Source organism: Macrosteles quadrilineatus, unplaced genomic scaffold (genome assembly GCF_028750875.1).
Source record: "Macrosteles quadrilineatus isolate MER2022 unplaced genomic scaffold, UCM_ALF_1.0 Scaffold_9__3_contigs__length_116548681, whole genome shotgun sequence".
Lineage (NCBI taxonomy): Eukaryota > Metazoa > Arthropoda > Insecta > Hemiptera > Cicadellidae > Macrosteles > Macrosteles quadrilineatus.
Window position 1 is genome coordinate 104,198,689 of NW_026542602.1, and position 21,074 is coordinate 104,219,762.

At 37.8% G+C, this 21,074-nt stretch overlaps 1 protein-coding gene across 1 annotated transcript in view; it reads left to right on the forward strand.

The window, feature by feature from the left end:
- LOC129002378 (WD repeat-containing protein 35-like) overlaps positions 1 to 21,074 on the forward strand; it is a 54,593-nt gene that overhangs the window by 12,947 nt on the left and 20,572 nt on the right. The window contains exons 5-16 of the mRNA XM_054430124.1: positions 2,565 to 2,725; positions 4,764 to 4,947; positions 5,735 to 5,880; positions 7,024 to 7,242; positions 8,790 to 8,925; positions 10,518 to 10,646; positions 10,844 to 10,935; positions 12,829 to 12,846; positions 13,141 to 13,527; positions 14,294 to 14,475; positions 14,781 to 14,922; positions 16,786 to 17,003. Coding sequence (XP_054286099.1) covers positions 2,565 to 2,725; positions 4,764 to 4,947; positions 5,735 to 5,880; positions 7,024 to 7,242; positions 8,790 to 8,925; positions 10,518 to 10,646; positions 10,844 to 10,935; positions 12,829 to 12,846; positions 13,141 to 13,527; positions 14,294 to 14,475; positions 14,781 to 14,922; positions 16,786 to 17,003 — 2,014 coding nt within the window. The remainder of the gene's footprint in view (positions 1 to 2,564; positions 2,726 to 4,763; positions 4,948 to 5,734; positions 5,881 to 7,023; positions 7,243 to 8,789; positions 8,926 to 10,517; positions 10,647 to 10,843; positions 10,936 to 12,828; positions 12,847 to 13,140; positions 13,528 to 14,293; positions 14,476 to 14,780; positions 14,923 to 16,785; positions 17,004 to 21,074) is intronic.

Sequence of the window (21,074 nt, forward strand, 5' to 3'; positions counted from 1 at the left end):
GGTGTCTAGAGACTCTACATACAGAGGAGTGTAATGGCCGGTACTGAACCTGTTTACACACTCACTCCCGGGTGTCTGGAGACTCTACATACAGAGGAGTGTAATGGCCAGTACTGAACCTGTTTACACACTCACTCCCGGGTGTCTGGAGACTCTACATACAGAGGAGTGTAATGGCCGGTACTGAACCTGTTTACACACTCACTCCCGGGTGTCTGGAGACTCTACATACAGAGGAGTGTAATGGCCGTTACTGAACCTGTTTACACACTCACTCCCGGGTGTCTGGAGACTCTACATACAGAGGAGTGTAATGGCCGGTACTGAACCTGTTAACACACTCACTCCCAGGTGTCTGGAGACTCTACATACAGAGGAGTGTAATGGCCGGTACTGAACCTGTTTACACACTCACTCCCAGTTGTCTGGAGACTCTACATACAGAGGAGTGTAATGGCCGGTACTGAACCTGTTTACACACTCACTCCCAGGTGTCTGGAGACTCTACATACAGAGGAGTGTAATGGCCGGTACTGAACCTGGTAACACACTCACTCCCAGGTGTCTGGAGACTCTACATACAGAGGAGTGTAATGGCCGGTACTGAACCTGTTAACACACTCACTCCCAGGTGTCTGGAGACTCTACATACAGAGGAGTGTAATGGCCAGTACTGAACCTGTTTACACACTCACTCCCGGGTGTCTGGAGACTCAACATACAGAGGAGTGTAATGGCCAGTACTGAACCTGTTTACACACTCACTCCCGGGTGTCTGGAGACTCTACATACAGAGGAGTGTAATGGCCGGTACTGAACCTGTTTACACACTCACTCCCGGGTGTCTGGAGACTCTACATACAGAGGAGTGTAATGGCCAGTACTGAACCTGTTTACACACTCACTCCCGGGTGTCTGGAGACTCTACATACAGAGGAGTGTAATGGCCGGTACTGAACCTGTTAACACACTCACTCCCAGGTGTCTAGAGACTCTATATACAGAGGAGTGTAATGGCCGGTACTGAACCTGTTTACACACTCACTCCCGGGTGTCTGGAGACTCTACATACAGAGGAGTGTAATGGCCGGTACTGAACCTGTTTACACACTCACTCCCGGGTGTCTGGAGACTCTACATACAGAGGAGTGTAATGGCCGGTACTGAACCTGTTAACACACTCACTCCCAGGTGTCTGGAGACTCTACATACAGAGGAGTGTGATGCCCGCTACTGAACCTGTTTACACACTCACTCCCGGGTGTCTGGAGACTCTACATACAGAGGATTGTGATGGCTGGTACTGAACCTGTTTACACACTCACTCCCGGGTGTCTGGAGACTCTACATACAGAGGAGTGTAATGGCCAGTACTGAACCTGTTCACACACTCACTCCCGGGTGTCTGGAGACTCTACATACAGAGGAGTGCAATGGCCGGTACTGAACCTGTTTACACACTCACTCCCGGGTGTCTGGAGACTCTACATACAGAGGAGTGTAATGGCCGGTACTGAACCTGTTTACACACTCACTCCCGGGTGTCTGGAGACTCTACATACAGAGGAGTGTAATGGCCGGTACTGAACCTGTTAACACACTCACTCCCAGGTGTCTGGAGACTCTACATACAGAGGAGTGTGATGCCCGCTACTGAACCTGTTTACACACTCACTCCCGGGTGTCTGGAGACTCTACATACAGAGGATTGTGATGGCTGGTACTGAACCTGTTTACACACTCACTCCCGGGTGTCTGGAGACTCTACATACAGAGGAGTGTAATGGCCAGTACTGAACCTGTTTACACACTCACTCCCGGGTGTCTGGAGACTCTACATACAGAGGAGTGTAATGGCCGGTACTGAACCTGTTTACACACTCACTCCCAGTTGTCTGGAGACTCTACATACAGAGGAGTGTAATGGCCGGTACTGAACCTGTTTACACACTCACTCCCAGGTGTCTGGAGACTCTACATACAGAGGAGTGTAATGGCCGGTACTGAACCTGTTAACACACTCACTCCCAGGTGTCTGGAGACTCTACATACAGAGGAGTGTAATGGCCGGTACTGAACCTGTTAACACACTCACTCCCAGGTGTCTGGAGACTCTACATACAGAGGAGTGTAATGGCCAGTACTGAACCTGTTTACACACTCACTCCCGGGTGTCTGGAGACTCTACATACAGAGGAGTGTAATGGCCAGTACTGAACCTGTTTACACACTCACTCCCGGGTGTCTGGAGACTCTACATACAGAGGAGTGTAATGGCCGGTACTGAACCTGTTTACACACTCACTCCCGGGTGTCTGGAGACTCTACATACAGAGGAGTGTAATGGCCAGTACTGAACCTGTTTACACACTCACTCCCGGGTGTCTGGAGACTCTACATACAGAGGAGTGTAATGGCCGGTACTGAACCTGTTTACACACTCACTCCCAGGTGTTTGGAGACTCTACATACAGAGGAGTGTGATGCCCGCTACTGAACCTGTTAAGTCTTATTTCCTATAATAAGCTTTGAGGTAATAATATTTAAGCATTAATTGGTTGCAGGTGCTGTGATTGTCGGTTCTGTGGATGGAAACCGTATCTGGGGCAAGGAGCTGAAAGGTACAGCATTGACAGGTGTTCAGTGGTCGCCGGACGGAAAACTACTGCTTTTCAGTTTACGGGATGGGGAGGTCCATGCTTACGACAATCAGGGAAACTTTGGTGTAAGAGTAAAGATCATATCTCTGGTTAACTGATTGTTGAGCTTCAATTGCAAATTTTTCAAGTCGAATAATCTGGAAATTCAGGTGAATGCCATCATTGCCACGATTTATTGTTATAAAACAATTTTCATAAACATTAAACATGTCATCTGTTACTGTGGACCTTAAGCTTTATCTGTACCAATATTATTTTGCCAATGCCTGTACAGTAAGCCTACTACTGGTATTACAACAAAAATAGATTTGTATGCATGAAAACTACGAAAGGGAAGAAGTAATTATTGAGCGGAGCAGTTCTTATACGTTGACTCTTATGCATTCCGTATTACGCAAACTCCTCCTAGACGGCTGAAGCAATCGTTTTCAAATTTTGCATGGTGATAAAGGCCAAATCTGCGAGTGCCAAAATCTATTTGGGGTTAAAAAAATCTCTCAGGAATCCGCCCCACGGGGTCTCAAAGTTTCGATGTAATCCTTATGGAAGCAGTATTTGACACACAAACAAAGGCATAAGATCAGCTGTTGACTTTTGAATGCAGCAGATCAAGAAATAGCTGATAAAATTATTGAACAGATTTTAGAACAGAAACGATATGGATCATAAATATGATCACATGACTACACTAGCTTGAATCATATACTAATAGCCTTAACATCTCATTTGGACGTTTATTGATACTGTTGTTCCATTTTGAATAATAAAACAAACATGTTTGCTTTCGGTCCATCCAACTAAATTAACAGTTGAAGTTGTGTTTGAAAATTTCTAATCTTACTTGGGAAAAGCTTATGGAATGTTTTTAGTAGCCCGCATATTAGCGATGAATTGGTTTTAGAATATGAATCTTGTGGGGTCTTAAAGGAACAGAACCACATGTTTTAGTGCGAACAAAGTTTACGTGTTTACATGGTAATACATACAGCTTTAAAAAATTTTGTCTTAGTTGATATTGTGTCTTTTTAATGTGATAGGCTTACTTGAGAAAAAAACTGAATTTAGCTTTCATAAAAAAAGGTATGAGTTAATTTGAATGAAAACCATACACGTTAACAAAGTTTACATATCATCCACACACCGGTTCCCTTGAATAATTAGGATTTTATGATATGATTGAAATGCCGCTACGTAGCAAATATTTCGATCTTATTAAGATCAACAAGGACCACTAGGAAGCACAACAATTTTAGCCAAAACTCAGCGGCTTTAATTTTGCCTTCGATCACTTTCCGATAAATTGTACAAATTATTAACGTGTAACACATGGGTTATGGTTTAAACGCTGGATATAACTTTTGTAAATTTTTTTAAATTTTAAAATGTTTACATTCATCAAAATCAAAATAAAGTCAAATTAGAATTCATTTAAGTCAATATATTAATTTTATGTTGTAAAAAACATGTTAAATTATTTTACAGAGCTTATTAAGATAGTTGGGTGGTTAATTATGTTTTAGTAGTTATGAAGGTCTCAGATTCAAGAGAATGCCTTATATTTCGTGTTTTCACTTATATTATCACCACCACATGAAATCCTCTTATGCATTTATCGGTAGCCAAAATAGTAGAATCCGAAACTGTTAGGGTTGATTTGTAGGTTATCACTAGCTGGAACTGTACTGCCCTGTTTGAGAAAAAGTTGATGACCAACCCAGGGGTTTTAGTTTTAAACTGATAATATAGGCTGAATGCAGGTCTTCAGAAAGGTCTGAAATGATATCTAAGACGTGTTTTTACTCCCCTTCACTACAAAACAATGTGTAGCCAATCTAATTATCTCAATATTTATCTCCTCACAAAAAAAATTGTCTTCACTTAAAATTGAAGGTAAAAATAATTATGAAGCTCGATGGACAAGGTCAATAACAATATAATATGAACCCTGATTACTCTGCTCAATTTGGTGGATTCCTCTGCCAATGCTACCTAGTTTATTAAACAGTTGTTATTTGTGTATATAGTAATCTTTAATATTTATTAGCGTCAAAATTCACCTAATGAGATAGGCCTAGTAATATATTTTCTTTTCATTGCCGACAGATGAAAGTGAACATCCAATGCCTGGGCAACACAGGGACAGGTCAAGTGTGGGTGAAGTCAGCTACAGTGGTGGGGATGGCCTGGTACGACGGACACAACGGATATGTGGACGAGGACTGTCCCTGTCTGGTCATCTGTTACCACTCAGGTCACCTTCAGATCATGCGATCTGAGAATGACGACAGTGAGTTACATAGTACCTTTATGGTAGGCCTACCAAGAACACAAAACTTAAAAGTGCATGAGACTTAATACTCTTTATTTTTTTAATACAGTAGACACCCTCTTTTCCGGACACCTTTTAACCGGACATGGGTTTAACTGGACTACACTCGACGGAAATTACATCTCTTTAACCGGACAATTTTTATCAGCACATTGGTTTAATCGGACTAGATCGGCAGGAAGTGGCTGGTACTGAAACGACTGTTCTCGTGGGAAAGATCTGAGAACAGTAATCACATGTCTAAATACAATGCTCTCCTAAATTTAAGTCGAATATCACCGTAAACGGTCCATTTTAATGAGTTTTTGGGGACGTCGGCTTAACCGGAAAACCCGTTATCCGGACTGGCCTCGGTCCCTAGGAGTTCGGATAAGAGGGGGTCTACTGTAGGCCTACTATAAAATTGCATAGTGAGGAATAGTGTAACATGAACATTTTATTGTAAACCTATCAAAAGGTTGACAGCTTATTCTAAGGGTGTTTGAAGAGCCTAACACCTACACTGGAATGGTTTCTTAAAGTCTTAGTTAACTTACTTTGCTAATTTCAGTGTTATATCAATTGATATCTTTATTATAAATGAGACTAAGCCTTACTCTCGACATGGATAAGGTATAGGTATTACATACATAATACGGATAAGGTATACGTACATTTGTATAGGTATTAATCAACTAATAAACCATCAAGATCTCAATAGTAAATGTATTCTCAGATGATGAATTCTTTCCACTGTTTTTCACAGGTCCTGTGATTCTTGACACTGGTATCTCTGCTGTTGGGTGCTCGTGGAACCACAACGGTAGTGCTCTGGCAGTTACTGGATCAATGGTCCTTACTGGGGAAACCAAATCTTGCAACGTCGTACAATTTTTCACACCATTTGGTGAGGTAAGTACTGTTACACTGGATGTAAACTTTATAATTTATATGAGGTTTCTTTGATTACATGAATCCTAAAAGTGTGGTTGTATTGGGGTTTCTTAGGCGTACAGTCTGTCTATTTTGTAGATGGTGGCAAAAAATTAAAACTATAGGCTGAGGAAACCAAACACAGGTGAGATAAAAAATAGCTCAGAGACATGTCTGCTCATCAGTGTTAATCTGTTGACTTACTTTCTAATCTACTTACTTTCTATCTCATTTATTAACTTCACAATACGGTAGATAAAATATAGCAAAATTATAGTTATTTGTGCAACTATAAAGTGAGCAAAGTGAGCAATTGCCTCACTCGAGAGAAATCCTTACTCACGAGCCGTAGGCGAGTGAAGAATGGTTTCTCGAGTGAGGCAATTGCACTTTGCACTCGAGTTGCACATTATATTTCTCCTACAGTTACCATAAAACATATAAATTGGTAAAGAAACATAATATAGGTATTTATTTTTACACAGAAGTAAACTTTTAATACCGGTATGACATTTAATGTGAAAGTAGCATTACAGTACAACAGCTGACCAGCTTATTTACAGCCAGTGCTGCTAAAGTATTTTGCGCGCATACGACCTTGTCTGCATGTTACGCGCTCACTATTTCATGCCTTCACGTTGCAAATCTGGAGTGAGACAAAGTAATTAGAGTGAGACAATGTTAACATTGTCTCACTGACAATGCTGCTTTGCTTTCTCAAATTAGTGAGAGAACATGTACATTGTTAGGTAATTGTAGGAAAAGTGAGGTTTTTAAAGAAACTCCAAAAAGATTAGACTTACTGAGATCCATTATTAGGCATTTTTGAAAAGGAATAAAGGTCAGCTAGCTTTCCTGGGAAATAAAAGTCCAGGGACAAATTGGTACACAACAAAAGGTTAAATTAATTTATCAATCTCTTCGCTTATACTTTGGAATTGTTTCTATCAAAGTCATGTTCATTTTAAAGGAGAGCTAGCTATATACTAACCTAAACTAAGCCATCTGTAGCCTTGCACCAGCATATTAACTACCAATACCTTGCGGTTTCACTTAAATACAACTACTGTATTGTATACACGATTAAGTAGAAACCTACATAGTAAGTTTAAATTTTCACAGCACCTCCGCACCTTGAAGATCCCCGGACGGGAAGTGACATGCTGTGTGTGGGAGGGTTCATCATTGCGTGTCGCACTCGCTGTAGACTCATTCATCTACTTCGCCAACATCCGGCCGAGCTACAAGTGGTGCTACTTCTCTAACACTGTGGTCTACTCATACAACCGCCACGACCGGCCCGGCGTTCACCTTACATTCTGGAACACTAACAATGCTGAGGTAACATGTGGTAGAGAAAATAGCACATGTTGTAAAAGTATTACTCTATATTCTTGAGGCTTATTAATTTAACTGAACTGTAATCATCATTACTTTGTCAGTGAATTTAAAAATCAACTAGCTTGAGAGCATTTATACAGGGTGTCCTAGAACTCAACTTTTTCAAGCATTATTCCTGGACCATGGACAAGTCAAAATATCATATTCAAAATCTCAAAAACTCAAAATGTCAGCTTGTATAGCCGACATTTTTTTTCCTTCAGAACATTTTTAATTAAAGAATGTCTTATTATAAAAAAATTAAATTTCGTATATGGCCTTTTTACCTTAAGAAATATTTAAGGTGAACAAATTATTTTTCTAGAGTGTTTATTTTCAAAATGGCGGCCGATTAAAAATTTAAAACGTAAATATCTCAAAAACTTCTTATAACAATTTTTGTTTTACTGTTATGTTCTTTAAAGAAAATTTAATTACAAATCTTATGATACCAAAATTAAGAAAATCAGTTTATAAATAAGGGAGAAAGCGAGAAAGCTCATTAAAAAAAAATTTGATCATGTCAATACCAACTGTTACTATGTAAAACCACTGCTAGTGATACACCTCAATCAGCTGCTTTATGCTTATTTACTCTGATCAGCTGTTCAAAACCATACATTGTTAAAATGGGCTAATCCTGTTCGTTGTTTATTTTTAATCGGTGTGCTGATTATTATCGGGTTTTCTTCAAATCTACGAAGAACATCTTCCTCAAATGCAACTGAACACACTGCTGGTGCCTGGGTTGTGGTTCCGTTCCAAACTATCAAAAAGCTTCTGACTTTTATCAGGATCGATCCTGCAACTTATTGATGGTCAGGCAATCACTATAACCACTCAGCTACCCAGCCAGTTTTATTACTATTAGATATGAAATGTATACTAGAAATGAATTATGACTTATTATGTCCAAAGCTTATTGATAATTATGTGCTTGGTGCTGACTATAGTTTTGTCCAGTATGTTTCTTAGACAATATACAAAACTACAAAAGCTTAACATTTTGGACATGTTACTGGAATGTTTATGTTAAGATACAATGACATTTGAACACCTTTTTAATTTGTAGATTCTAATACACATTAAGATTGTTATGTACAAGGATAGGGATCAAAAGGTGGGTGACCACCTTTTGACATACTTGACGCCTGAAGATGACTTTGTAGAAAGTCGAAACTAGTTGCAACACTAGCAACAATTGGATTACTACAAAGCAGGTATTTACACCAATTTAATAGATAGGGATCAGCTAGCTTACCTGGTAGACAGAATCCAGATTAGCCTAGGCACAATCATAAACCAGGTAAGCTAGCTGATCCCTACCCTTGTACATAACAATCCTAATCAGCCAATTGGAATTTCCTTAACGTCTAATACATATTTAAATAATTCAAGTTTCTGATGGGTATAAGCGTTAACACTGCAGTGACTTGACTAAACAATGTATTTTCATTTTTGTTTTCCATTTAAACTTTTACTGAACTGTTCTCTATTATTTATTTCAGTGCTATAGTAAAGCTGTGAAGTCGCTGTTAGGAGTGGCTGCATGTAAGGATCATTGTGTGTTGGCCATCAAAGCTGAGGATGCTAGCGCTCAATATGGCCTCATACTGTGCAACGCCATAGCTACGCCGGTAGACTGTGAGTGGCAAAAATTATATATCACTGATTATTATATGCTTAAATCTGAGCTTAATCCTAAATTCATTGAAAAGAAACACAAACCCTTAACATGTGAATTACTTACAAAATAAAAATATGAAACTGCTCTTTCATGTTCTAGTGTCATCATTTAAAAAAATTAAAGAAAAATCTGTTCCACATTTTTTGTAAAGGACAGTCTGTACAATCAATTCTACCTATAATGTCTTTGACATCCTAAAAAAGTCGATTTCCAGTGGAAATCCTGCCACTGTTAAGTAAATGTAGATGTGTGTAGTGGTTGCTATACTGATAACTACTCATTGACCTAAAATTTTCACCCATCAGTTATTCTTAGAAATTTTGACTATTATTTAGTGCACCCCTGAAAGTTTTATTCATACTGGTATTTTTGAATCCAAAACCAGTTAATATAACTTTTTAGCCCGGTTTATTAAGATCAATGAAGAACAGTTTGTCTTAATAATATCAATACATACATACATATCCTCTCCCGCTAGGCCTCTCCATCTTCTTCTGTCCTTCCACAATTCCACTTCCTCCACATACTGCCATTGCACTCCTCTTGCTTCCACATCACTTTTCACCTCGTCGAACAACCTTCTTCTGGGTCTTCCTCTTGGTCTTCTTCCATCCATTCGAAGTTCACTAATTCTTTTCGGGATTCTTTCATTCTCCATTCTTCTTACGTGGCCAAACCATCTCAATCTCGTCTTCTCTAATCGTTCTCTCAAACTTTCTTCAATTATTCCTCTTCTCAGCTCTTCATTTCTCATTCTGTCTAATCTTGTTTTACCTTTTATCCCTCTTATAAACTTCATCTCCCCTGCCTGAACCTTACTCCATTCCCTCTCTGTTATGTTCCAAACTTCAGCACCATAGGTAACTATCAGTATATAGTATGTTTTGTACATGGTAACTTTAGCTTTCTTTGGTATATCCTTATCCCAGACTAGATGTCTAATACTTTGGTAAAATCCTGCACTTTTCCCCAGTCTTGCCGTCACCTCTTGCGCCATCCTTCCATCGTTCGAAATCACCGTGCCTAAATATGTTAATTTTTCAACCAACTTAAGTGGTTTTCCTACTACTTTTAAAGGTTGTTCCAACAACCTATCTCTTCCGATCAATAATATAAATATGTTCAATTTAATTCAATGCATAATTTGGGATTCTCTAAATAAACTAAAACACTACTACATTCTTTTTGTTGAGTATTTACTTACTCACTCTTATTCCCCAGGACCTGATTAGATAGGTCGCTCCAACAAAGCTTCTCGGTGTCCTGCAGCTACTTCAGTTGCACCTATCCTCCTTGTATCAGTCACCACTTGGCTCTATTTTTGCTTTGACCCTCCTCTCAGTCGTCTTCCTTCAGAGTTTTTTTTATTACTTGCTTGAGTTAATTTTCATCCCATTTTCTCTAAACCTGTGGGTTAAAATACAGCAAAATGGGCTGAGTATATTTTTTTACACCAAACATGAACATAGAACAAACTGAGAACTTTTAGTCAAATCCGAATATTTGCTAGCCACACTGTTTGAAGTTGTAATTATACGTTATGTTCCAGCTAAGTATATGGAGTTGGAACCCCTTTTTGTAGCCATTAACTCCAGTCATGTGTTTGCTGCTTCAAGAGACAACTTTCTATTGTGGCACTACATCACACCCAAGAGTCATTCTACCCTAGGCAATGCAGGTACAGTAAGGTTAGGTTAGTTACTCGTTTTGAAATAGTCAACATGTAATTAATTAAGATTAGACTCAAAAGTTTCAGGGGGTGGTGATATTATTTATTTCTAAACAAATTAAGAACATATATACTAGGATTTGTAAAGATGATTTGAAAGAAGTACAATGGAGTTTATCTCGTGTTTTATTTTTCTGTCATGGCAGGAACTCGTCATCGCAAGGAGCGGTTGTACCACATTGACGACACGCCGTCCGGAGTGGCGGAAGTTATACAAGATCTGGATCACACATTCCAAGTATGTCTTAAACTTAGATACAGTTGGAAAAATAGTAATTGGATAGAAGTTTGATGGAGCACAAACAAGTAATTAATACAGGAAAAACAATACTGCGTATGAATAAGGTCTATGTAGAACAAAAGTGTCCATGTTGGTGGTTTAGAGTTTTTAGCAATCCTTTACCTGAAATTTCCTTTTATTCCTAATTTTTCAGGACTGGAAAACATATGGAAGATACAAACAGATCAGATAGACCCACATCATTATAAATATCTGTACTTATAAAAGTCAAATACCATTCATTGACTCACTGATCACTGTATCTAAAAAACTAATAACCCTAAGAACTCATGAATTGGGATGGAGATTCTAATTAGACTCTAGGTGTGCAATAAGAAGCAAATTTTTTTTGTTTTACTTTTCCTTTGCCTATGTTTGGTTACTTTTCCTTGAGTTAACCTTTTGATTCTACCATTAGGTACCATAGATTTCTATTGCGTCAAGAGAAGTGACAGTACGTTTTTCTTATAATATAATGTGAGATAAGTGTTCAAACCTTTAAATTCTGTTTCAATTGTTTACTTATTAGTTCAGTATTATACAGGGTGGCTGAAAAGTAACTTACACCCCCTCTTAACTTTTCAATCATTTGAAATATTTGAAATCTGTTTGCGGCAACCTTCTTGGATATGAGGGGCTACAATAATTATGGTCAATTTTGAAAACTTTGCCCTTAGGGGTAGCGGGGGTAGGGGGTAGCTCAAACATTTCAAATGACAAGTATAGTCGAGTTTGGTATCAATTTACAGGTCTTGATGAAACCTAACAATTGACATAAAGAAAACCAAAATCGGCCCACTAATAACAAAATGGCGCCCTAAAAATTTCAAATCCAAATAACCATGAGGATGGCTGAAAATTAACTTGCACTCCTTTTAACTTTTTGAGATATTTGAAATCGGTTTATGGCAATTTTTGGATATGAAGGACCACAATAATTATAGTCAATTTCAAAAATTTTGCCCTTAGGGGTAGCTTAACATTTTCCAATATCAATTATAGTCGAGTTTGGTATCATTTTACAGGTCTTGACAAAACATAACAATTAACATAAATAAAACAGAAATCGGGCCATTATTAATAAAATGGCAGTTAAAAACTACATATTATTATTGTAGCCCTTCATATCCAAACAAGTTGCTGCAAACTGATTTCAAATATCTTAAATAGTTAAAAAGTTAAAGGGGGTGCTAGTTAATTTTCAGCCATCCTCATGGTTATTTGGATTTGAAACTTTTTAGGCCGCCATTTTGTTATTAGTGGGCCGATTTTGGTTTTGTCAAGACCTGTAAAATTATACCAAACTTGACTATACTTGTCGTTTGAAAATTTTGATCTACCCCTACCTCCGCTACCCCTAAGGGCAAAATTTTCAAAATTGACAATATTTATTGTAGCCCCTAATATCCAAGAAGGTTGCCGCAAACAGATTTTAAATATCTCAATTGGTTGAAAGGGGGGGGGGTGTAAGTTACTTTTCAGCCATCCTGTATATTTAAAAAAAAACACAGCAATTAATTGATTTTGCAAGCAAATGTTAATTTACATCAAGAACAAGTGCTTAATCATCCAGTAGTTTGCATTGGACGAGGCGGTAAAGAATCGCCATATATATTTTATGTGTTCTCTCCCCGTGGTGAGGCATGGGCAGAACAACTAGTTCTTTTTAAATCTTTGACGATATTTACTTTAAAGGCTAATTCGACATGTAGAGGGAAACAATCTGGTTACCTGTTAACAACATAGTTTCTTGATTAGGTAGATTCCAATCAACTCTGATACAACTGACAAAATATATATTTTATTTTTATTTGTTTTATTCTCATTTTAATTTATTCCATTTTGTTTCAGCCTACAATCAGTACTCAGGTAAGTGAACATCAAGATTCATTTTTTAACAAATACTCGCTTTTTTACTAGATTGGCAACAAAGATTTTAAACTTTCTCTCATTAAACTCACTATGTCTGTAAATAATGTTAAGACAACTCAGCCATGTCTATTAATTAAGATTATCTTAGAAAAATTGCCTGAGAAGGTGGTTTGAATTCACACACCAACATAGCCTTTTAGTAATTTATACAAACACCAGTGCTGTTTTCAGACAGAATTAAGGTAACTCCTAATAATATTCTATTATTCCCAATATATTGTTGTAATACAGGCAACAGCTGATCCTATCTGCTGTCTGGCTGTCAGTGAGAAGGTGCTACTGATAGGTAGAGAGTCTGGCACCATACAACGCTACAGTCTACCCCAGGTGGCTCTGGTACAGAGATACAACCAGCCCTGCAGACCTCACACTGTCTCTATCAACTGTGACTCCTCGATGGCGTCAGTGATAGATGCCACTGGGGTGTTGACTCTGCTAGAGCTGGAGCCTGGGTCTGCTCCTCCAGGTACGTTGGAGAGGAAGGACGTGTGGGCCATGGTCTGGGCCTCTGATAACCCTCAGTTGCTGGCTATCATGGAGAAGACCAGGATGTATGTACTGAGGGGTGTTGACCCCGAGGAGCCTATACCTAGTGTCGGCTACATCTGCTCCTTCCAGGTGAATTTTGTTAATTATATTTATGGGGGTTTTCCAGCTTAATAATTGGTCAAATTTTTGTTGTTGTTTTAATACAATTTTTTTAGTTTGTCACCAGGATGTTTACAGCTCCTAAATATCCCTGGAGAAGACCCAAACATTTCAGTTTGGATTTCAGTATTTTATAATGAGTCCCAGTGGGCCCAGTGAAGAACTGTTACTATGACTTGGTGTAAATGTTCGGATTTGTTGGTTAAAGTTTCCACGAGCTAGTTTCATATTGATATGTTTAAAGAATTTTGTTGAAAGTTTTAAGTATGATAAGTGGGGTTAGAGGTAGCTGGGAATTGCTAACTAATTTTATTTTACTGTGATGTGTAAAGTCAATGAACCAATATTTTTTTAGCTGAGGAAAGTGGTAATGTAGGAATTTGTAGATATGTACTTACCTTGGATAATTGAATAAATAAACCTTACTGTGACATATGTAAACGTCACAGAATGTGTGGACCCATCATAAAAATGTGCAGTAATTTCCCAGTTATCAAATGCCAGGCTGTTTAGTGTCTACAGACCCTTTTTATGGTTGCTCTTATGTGCATTTCACTATTGTGCATGCATTGATATTACTTCTATCTAATAATGGAATAAGAGAGTTCTTTGACTAACATGCAACTTTTTATCTTGTAAGTTTGTATGGTTGCAAGTCTACAATATTCAATAAGAAAATCATACTCTTACTGATAAACAAAATTGAAGAGTTAGTTAATATGAGTTTTGCTTGTAGGACTTGGAGATCCGGGCCGTGTTGCTAGACGAGGTGATACAATGCAAGGGTCAGCCTACCAGGGAGCAGCACTTGCTGGACTTGGAGGTCAAAAGTCTACGAGACACTCGTCAGCTGCTGGACAAGGTCGGCATCCCAGAGACGATATCTTTCATTGAGGAAAACCCTCATCCTCGCCTGTGGTGGGTAGAGAAGTTGCTTATTTGGCCAGAAGTAACTTGTAAACGCAACTTGCAAACTTAGCAGGATTTGATTTCTATTTTTTATATAGACTTGATAGACTTAAGTTTATATCATCAACACCGATTTCCAACTCTAAAGTTTTAAATACAATACGACAAAGTTTTTTTACGTTGGTCTGTTGAGGTAAATTTGGTGTCAGCCCCCTTTTTTGCCTATACTTAATTTTTTATCTGGTTTAGCCTCTTGTGTAGGTTTTACCTCTGTTAATATTTTTAACTTTTTAGCTCCTGTTTTTTTCTTACAGGAGACTTCTAGCAGAGGCAGCTGTTAGAAAGTTAGACCTCACTACGGCTGAGGCGGCTTTTGTGCGGTGTAGCGACTATGCTGGCATACAACTGGTTAAACGTATTGCTAATGTCACGAGCGATCATCTAAAGCGAGCCCAGGTATGGATGAACAAAATATTAAGGTAATACTATCACCTTTACTTAAAACAAGGATAACAGATTTTTCAGAAAAGACAAGATTTTAGAAATATAAATTTTTTTTCTTTGGGATTAAATGAATTTTTAACTTTTTTAAGATAGGACTCACCTGTCATTAGCAATTAACCACATGAGATTGATGGTGATTGATACATCAATGAAATTTGTTCAACCCATACATTCCTTATTGTAGTTGAAAATGTTGTCAGTGACAGTGAAATATTCTATTTATTTTATATTGTTTGTAAAGTTTAGTGTTTCTTGTGCCACATTTTGATGTTTGTTTTTGTGTTTCTTGTGCCACATTTTGCTGTTTGTTTTTCCATTCTCAGAAGCCTGCTTTCCTGACAAATAAAATCCTAAAAGTGAAAAGTAGGCCCTTGTGCTGTATGTTACATCCTTAACATTGTTAAAATACAAGGGCCGCCCAGAAAGTATCATTCGTTTTGCTTTTGCACTGTTGCTATCAGAGCATTCCTACACTCAGTACACATTTGAAGTTTGTAAGGGTTTTGGATGTTTTTTTGCCTTTTATAACTCAGTGGAACAACTATAATATTGTCATCGGTGGTGATTTCAACCACAATTTTATGGTTTCCAATGTATTTCCAATGTATATATGTACAGAATCAAGTATGAATAGGATGAACATGCTATAATAATAAACTAATAATACTGGTTTTTATACAAAAGTATTTGAAATATATTCATAATGATGGCAATAATACTGTTGATGGGTAGTCAAGCAAACAAGATGGGCAATTGCCTATACAAAAATAATTAGGACTAAAATTGGCAGTGAGATACAGCTTAAAACTAAATGACCATAAATTTTTAAATACAATTGACAGTAGTAACATTATTATGAAAGACTATTATATCACAGTTTATGAAACCATTGTTACATACATTAAAAAACATCCTACTCAACAAAAACAATTATAATAAAAAAAAATTATCATGTTTGAAAGACAAAAATTCCTCAATAGAGTAGAGAACCTTCCTGTTACAAAAATCGGTCAATACATTTTTCAACGACTTAATAGGCAAGAAGACAGTTTTTAGGAAGGGCATTGAAAGGTTTGAGTTGTAAATATTTATAGCTGCGCTGTGTTGAGGCCAGTCTTAATGATGGTAAAGATTAACTTAAATTAAAAGATTATAAAATTAGCCAATGCTCTGGTTTGAGGACTATCAACGAGTATGTATAATGTCTATATTAAAGTCCCACCAGTAACCAGGGATTTATTTTTAAACCTAGAGTCAACCTAAACCAAGAATTCATCGGGTTTCTCAAAAAAATCAGAAACACAGTAGTCTGGCGTTCTGTGCAGAGAAATAAAAAGATAAATGTCACTCACAAGAACTGCGGCTGCTTCAAAACCACTAACCTCCGTCCATCGACGAATGACCCTTAAGTCCAGGCCCTGGGCTGTGTATATTGTAGCTCCTCCATATCGGCCACCAGATCGGCAGTAGGCTGCAGCGAGGTCGTATCCAGCAAGAATGTAGATTTTTACTTCATCTTCATTTAGCCAATGTTCGTTAACCAGGAGAATGTGACAAACATATTCCTCTAATAGAATATCTAACTGCAAAGTGTAGTTTCTAATTGATTGTAAATTTGTACATACTATCGACATGGTCCTATTTTCAGAAAAATCAGTAGGCCTAAAACCACGGTTATCTAAGCCTTTTGATCTAGTAGAGATGTTTGTAATTTTTTTTTGACATGGTATTCTTTAATTGTTGGGACCTAGCAATTTCAGGTGTAGGGAAACCTGCAAAATTTACAATACTACTATCTGAATCAGAACTATGCAGGTTGCCGCTTACTTCTCGGAGTTTGACGAGGCGGAGAGACTCTATCTAGAGGCAGACCGCAGAGATCTGGCGGTGGCGTTGCGGGAACGTCTCGGAGACTGGTTCCAGATGATGCAACTCGTCAACACATCACTGCCTGGGACCTCGGTGCATACAACAGCCCAGGTGCAGTCTGCGTGGAACAACATCGGTGACTACTTTGCCGACCGTAGCCAATGGTTTGTAGAATTTTGTCAGAAATAGATATTATGAAATTGAACATGTAACATTTGGCTTATTGGTTATTTGTCCATCAAAAATTTCCTTTTATTTTTAAGTATTCCTAAACCTGAATCAACAATAACTGGCTTTCAAATGCTTGGTTATTCCACTTTACCTCTTCTTGCTTCAGCAAAACTGTTGGAAATTTTGGAAATCAAATAAATAACAAGTGCTGTGTGTGGTCTCAAAAATTACTAATTTTAATTTTACATCTTCCTAGTATTCTTGTTTGTACAAAACTTAAATACTCCATCACAAAATAATTATTTTTAATCTTATTCCTGTTGTCTCCAGCATTAACTGTTTCCAGCAAGAACATAAGTTTTCTAATGCTCTCAGTCGGAAAACCTTAAAAGCATATATGGTCTAAAATCAAAATATTGTTCAAGAGTGTAAAAGTACAAAGTGTAGAAATATAACATGAAAACTGTAAATGCCTATAAGCTCTATAAGGTGTAGGCACTCTATTCATATTATTCTGAACAATGATAATGTTCACTTTATAGCACAGAATATATACTACTATAACCCAGAATGCTGACTGCTGGTTATAAAGCGTTAAGTACTCGGAGAGAGCTTTGCCTGTCGCTCGATAGGCAGCGCCACCAGCGTTGACGGGCAAGCGCTGTCAGTGCTGCCAACTGCACGCACCCTTATTTCCCTCTCTCTCCTAGCTAAGCTGTCGTGGCTCGTCTGCACTGCACTGTCTAGTGTAGCCAGCGCGCGCGCGCGTTCATTTCAAAACGGAATTGTATTCTCAATTGTCAATGGATATTTGTGTTTCGAAATAGTGTGTTTTTTTAGTTATTTTAAGTTAATTGTTATCATGACAAGGACAAAGTGTAGCTATAAGTCTTGTTCTTCAAGCCGGGAGGAAGGTGTCCGTATGTTCCGGTTCCCCAATTCACCATTAGCCGATATTTGGACGATTAATTGCGGTAAGTACTGAATAATATCATATATTCATATATATATATATTTATATATTAATGTTTTCACGACACCTTTTAAGAATACAAAACTTAAATATTAATTTGTATTGTGTATTGTGTTGTTCTATAAAGTTAGTAGGTACTAATAAGTTTACATTTCAAATAAGATCGCAGCATTACGATTAGAAATTATTTGATTGCTCATAACTTCAAATGTATTATGGCGTATAAAACTGGAATTATCAGTAGAATAATTAGAGGTAATAATCTGGAACAAAAAAATAATTTGTCTTAAAGTGTTGCAGCGCGTTATGCGCCATTGCTTTGGTAATAATAAAAACTAACACTTTGAAATTAACTATAATTGTATTGATGTAGAAAGTAACAAATAATATTAGTGGGCTGTATAAATGAAACCGTTGTGAAAAAACTAATGTGGTTTTAACATAATGTGAATAAGACTAAGGCCGGGGCCACACGACGCGGATCATCCGCGCGGACGGTCCGCGCGGATGATCCGCGTGGTACGACAACACATTGAATCAAATGAGAGTGGCCACACGGGGCGATCCTAAGCCGCCTGGGCGGATTGTCCGCGCCATGTCGCGGATCGTCCGCGCGATCATAAGCCGCGTTGGAGGGGATGACACACGTAGTCTTATGAGAGTGGCCACACGATACGGATTGTCCGCGCGGTTGGAGCTCATTTTCAAGCATTTGTAGTTGTTTTTAGCGAATTTCCCATATAGGGAATAAGCTATTACCGTAGTACTCATGGTAAGACCTGGACCCTGGACCGATTTTATTTTTCGTTTTGAGGTCCCTAGAGGCCAAAAACACCATCCGTTCAAATTCATATATATATATATATATATATATATATATGTATATATATATATATATATATATATATATATATGTGTGTGTGTGTGTCCGTTAGCGCGATAACTCAAGCAAAAATGATCCGATTTTGATGAAATTTGGTACAAGCGTGGAAACGTGTAAACCTACGTGTCGTTTATTCTAACGAGTTCGCGAACCAGCATTCGTGCTTGTTCGTTTTGGTTTATAGGTGTAAAATGTTCGATACAGACAAATACATAGAACTTGTTAATACAAACCATGTCTGTGGGATTTCTCATGTTGTATTTCATGTTCTACATTTCTCATTAGAGTATCTTCCTTTTAGTTATATGCGGTCAAAGCAATTGAAGTAGCTCATCAAACGATGCTATTTACATGCAATAGTAAAAAAAAGCTCCGAACTATGGTTTCGAATGTGCTCGTAAAAGGTTTGGGACACAAATGGTTTATCGGTTTTGAAAGGATGAACCCAATGATTTCGGTTAACCTTAGGCTCTAGCTCACCACACGCTTCTAATTCACAAACTAACATAAGTGTTTCGTCCATGACTACAACAAGAACAAGTGAACTAAACCATGTTCTAATCTTACAGTACGTAGGCTGAGAAACCTCAACCGGAAGCGGTTCATCCGCCCCGTGTGGCCGGGACACCTTTGCGCGGCTTATGATCGCGCGATCATAAGCCACGCGGACGATCCGCCACGTGTGGCCCCGGCCTAATGAAATGCGTTGAGGGATCTGCCTCTCACGTTCTATATGAAGCTATGCGAACTTAACAATGTGATGCTCGTCGAAACAGAGACAAAAGACAACTCCCTTACCCAAGGTTTGAGTTACAACATTCTAAGAACTGGCGAGGAAGGGTCCGTCCTTTCGTAGAAGGACGGTGATTTATTACTCTGTACCGCTGCTAAAGCCGACAAGTGGCCCTAGGTGAAAGAACGTTAGACTCTACATTTTGAAATACTAAACTAAATGTGAAAACTAATTATCCTAAACAACATTCGGGTTATTGACATCATTTATTTATGTTTATGATCCATACCGGTTCTGTTATAATATTCATCTATCTATCTATCTATATAAATAAAATTAGACTTTTGTCTGTACATTGCTCAGAATCATAAATTTTTAGATTATTTTTACGTTTTATACATTAAAGAAGCCGAAACAAGTCTCATCTAAATTTCTGTCTGTCTGTCTGTAACACTCAAGGTGGTATTTTACGCAATCTTCTCCAGGAAAACGAGAGTACCTATCAAGATCCAAGTTATTTTAATGTATTCACTGGATTGGCGAGAGTGTCTTTAGCCATTACAATATGGCCTCAATGCCCTCAATACTTTGTAAATAAAATTACGGACGTTTAAAAAAGCAGATTTGTGCGATTTTTGTCAAGTTTTCGTCCAATTTTTATCACATAATCATCTATGAAATAACGAACAGCTGTTTTGATCAAGATTATTTTTTCTAGATATGTTTACAAATACCGCAACCATTTCCGATCAAGTTTTAAAGGCAAATCCCATCCAAGTGAGATTCACAACGTTTTTTTTTTACATAAAGGATGTAATTAATCGCAAGTGGAATATTTAATATAGTGTAACCGTAAATGAAATTAACTAACTAGGCATCATCCAGGTCAGGAACCAGAGATTGTTTGTGTATAAAATTGTTCTGAAGTTTTGATAACCAGAAAGAAGACATCGAATCAGTGTTGTATATGGCTGGGAAACTTCAATTTATTAATGATCGTCGCCAATAGCTTAGAAACAAGGTTCTACTCATTGACGGCGCTTCAATGGCGGTTGTGTACAGTGTAAAGTAAAAATTCACAACTGCAGTGGGTGGTTGTAACAGAGGTTTACGGATGATGCTAAGCTCGATTTTCCAATGTGTCACTTTCTGTTCCTACCATTGATTATATATAGTTAATAGTTCCTACTCACCGTTCCTACCCGACCGCTTTTCATGATTGAGGTCTGAAATTGAAGGTATGCACGCACAGATTTGCATTCAAGCATTGGCATATACAGTGTTTTTTAGTAAAGCATATCGGGCTTCAGATTCTACATGAAAAAATAAATCGCAAATGTCGAGAATTTTTTTTCAATTTCGTGTTACTTCAGCCGTAAACAGCAATTTTTTTATTTTTTTGAAAATATTAATAACTTAAAAACCCTTGGAGATATTTTTATGAAACTTTGTAGAAACTTTAAGTCTACAGGAAC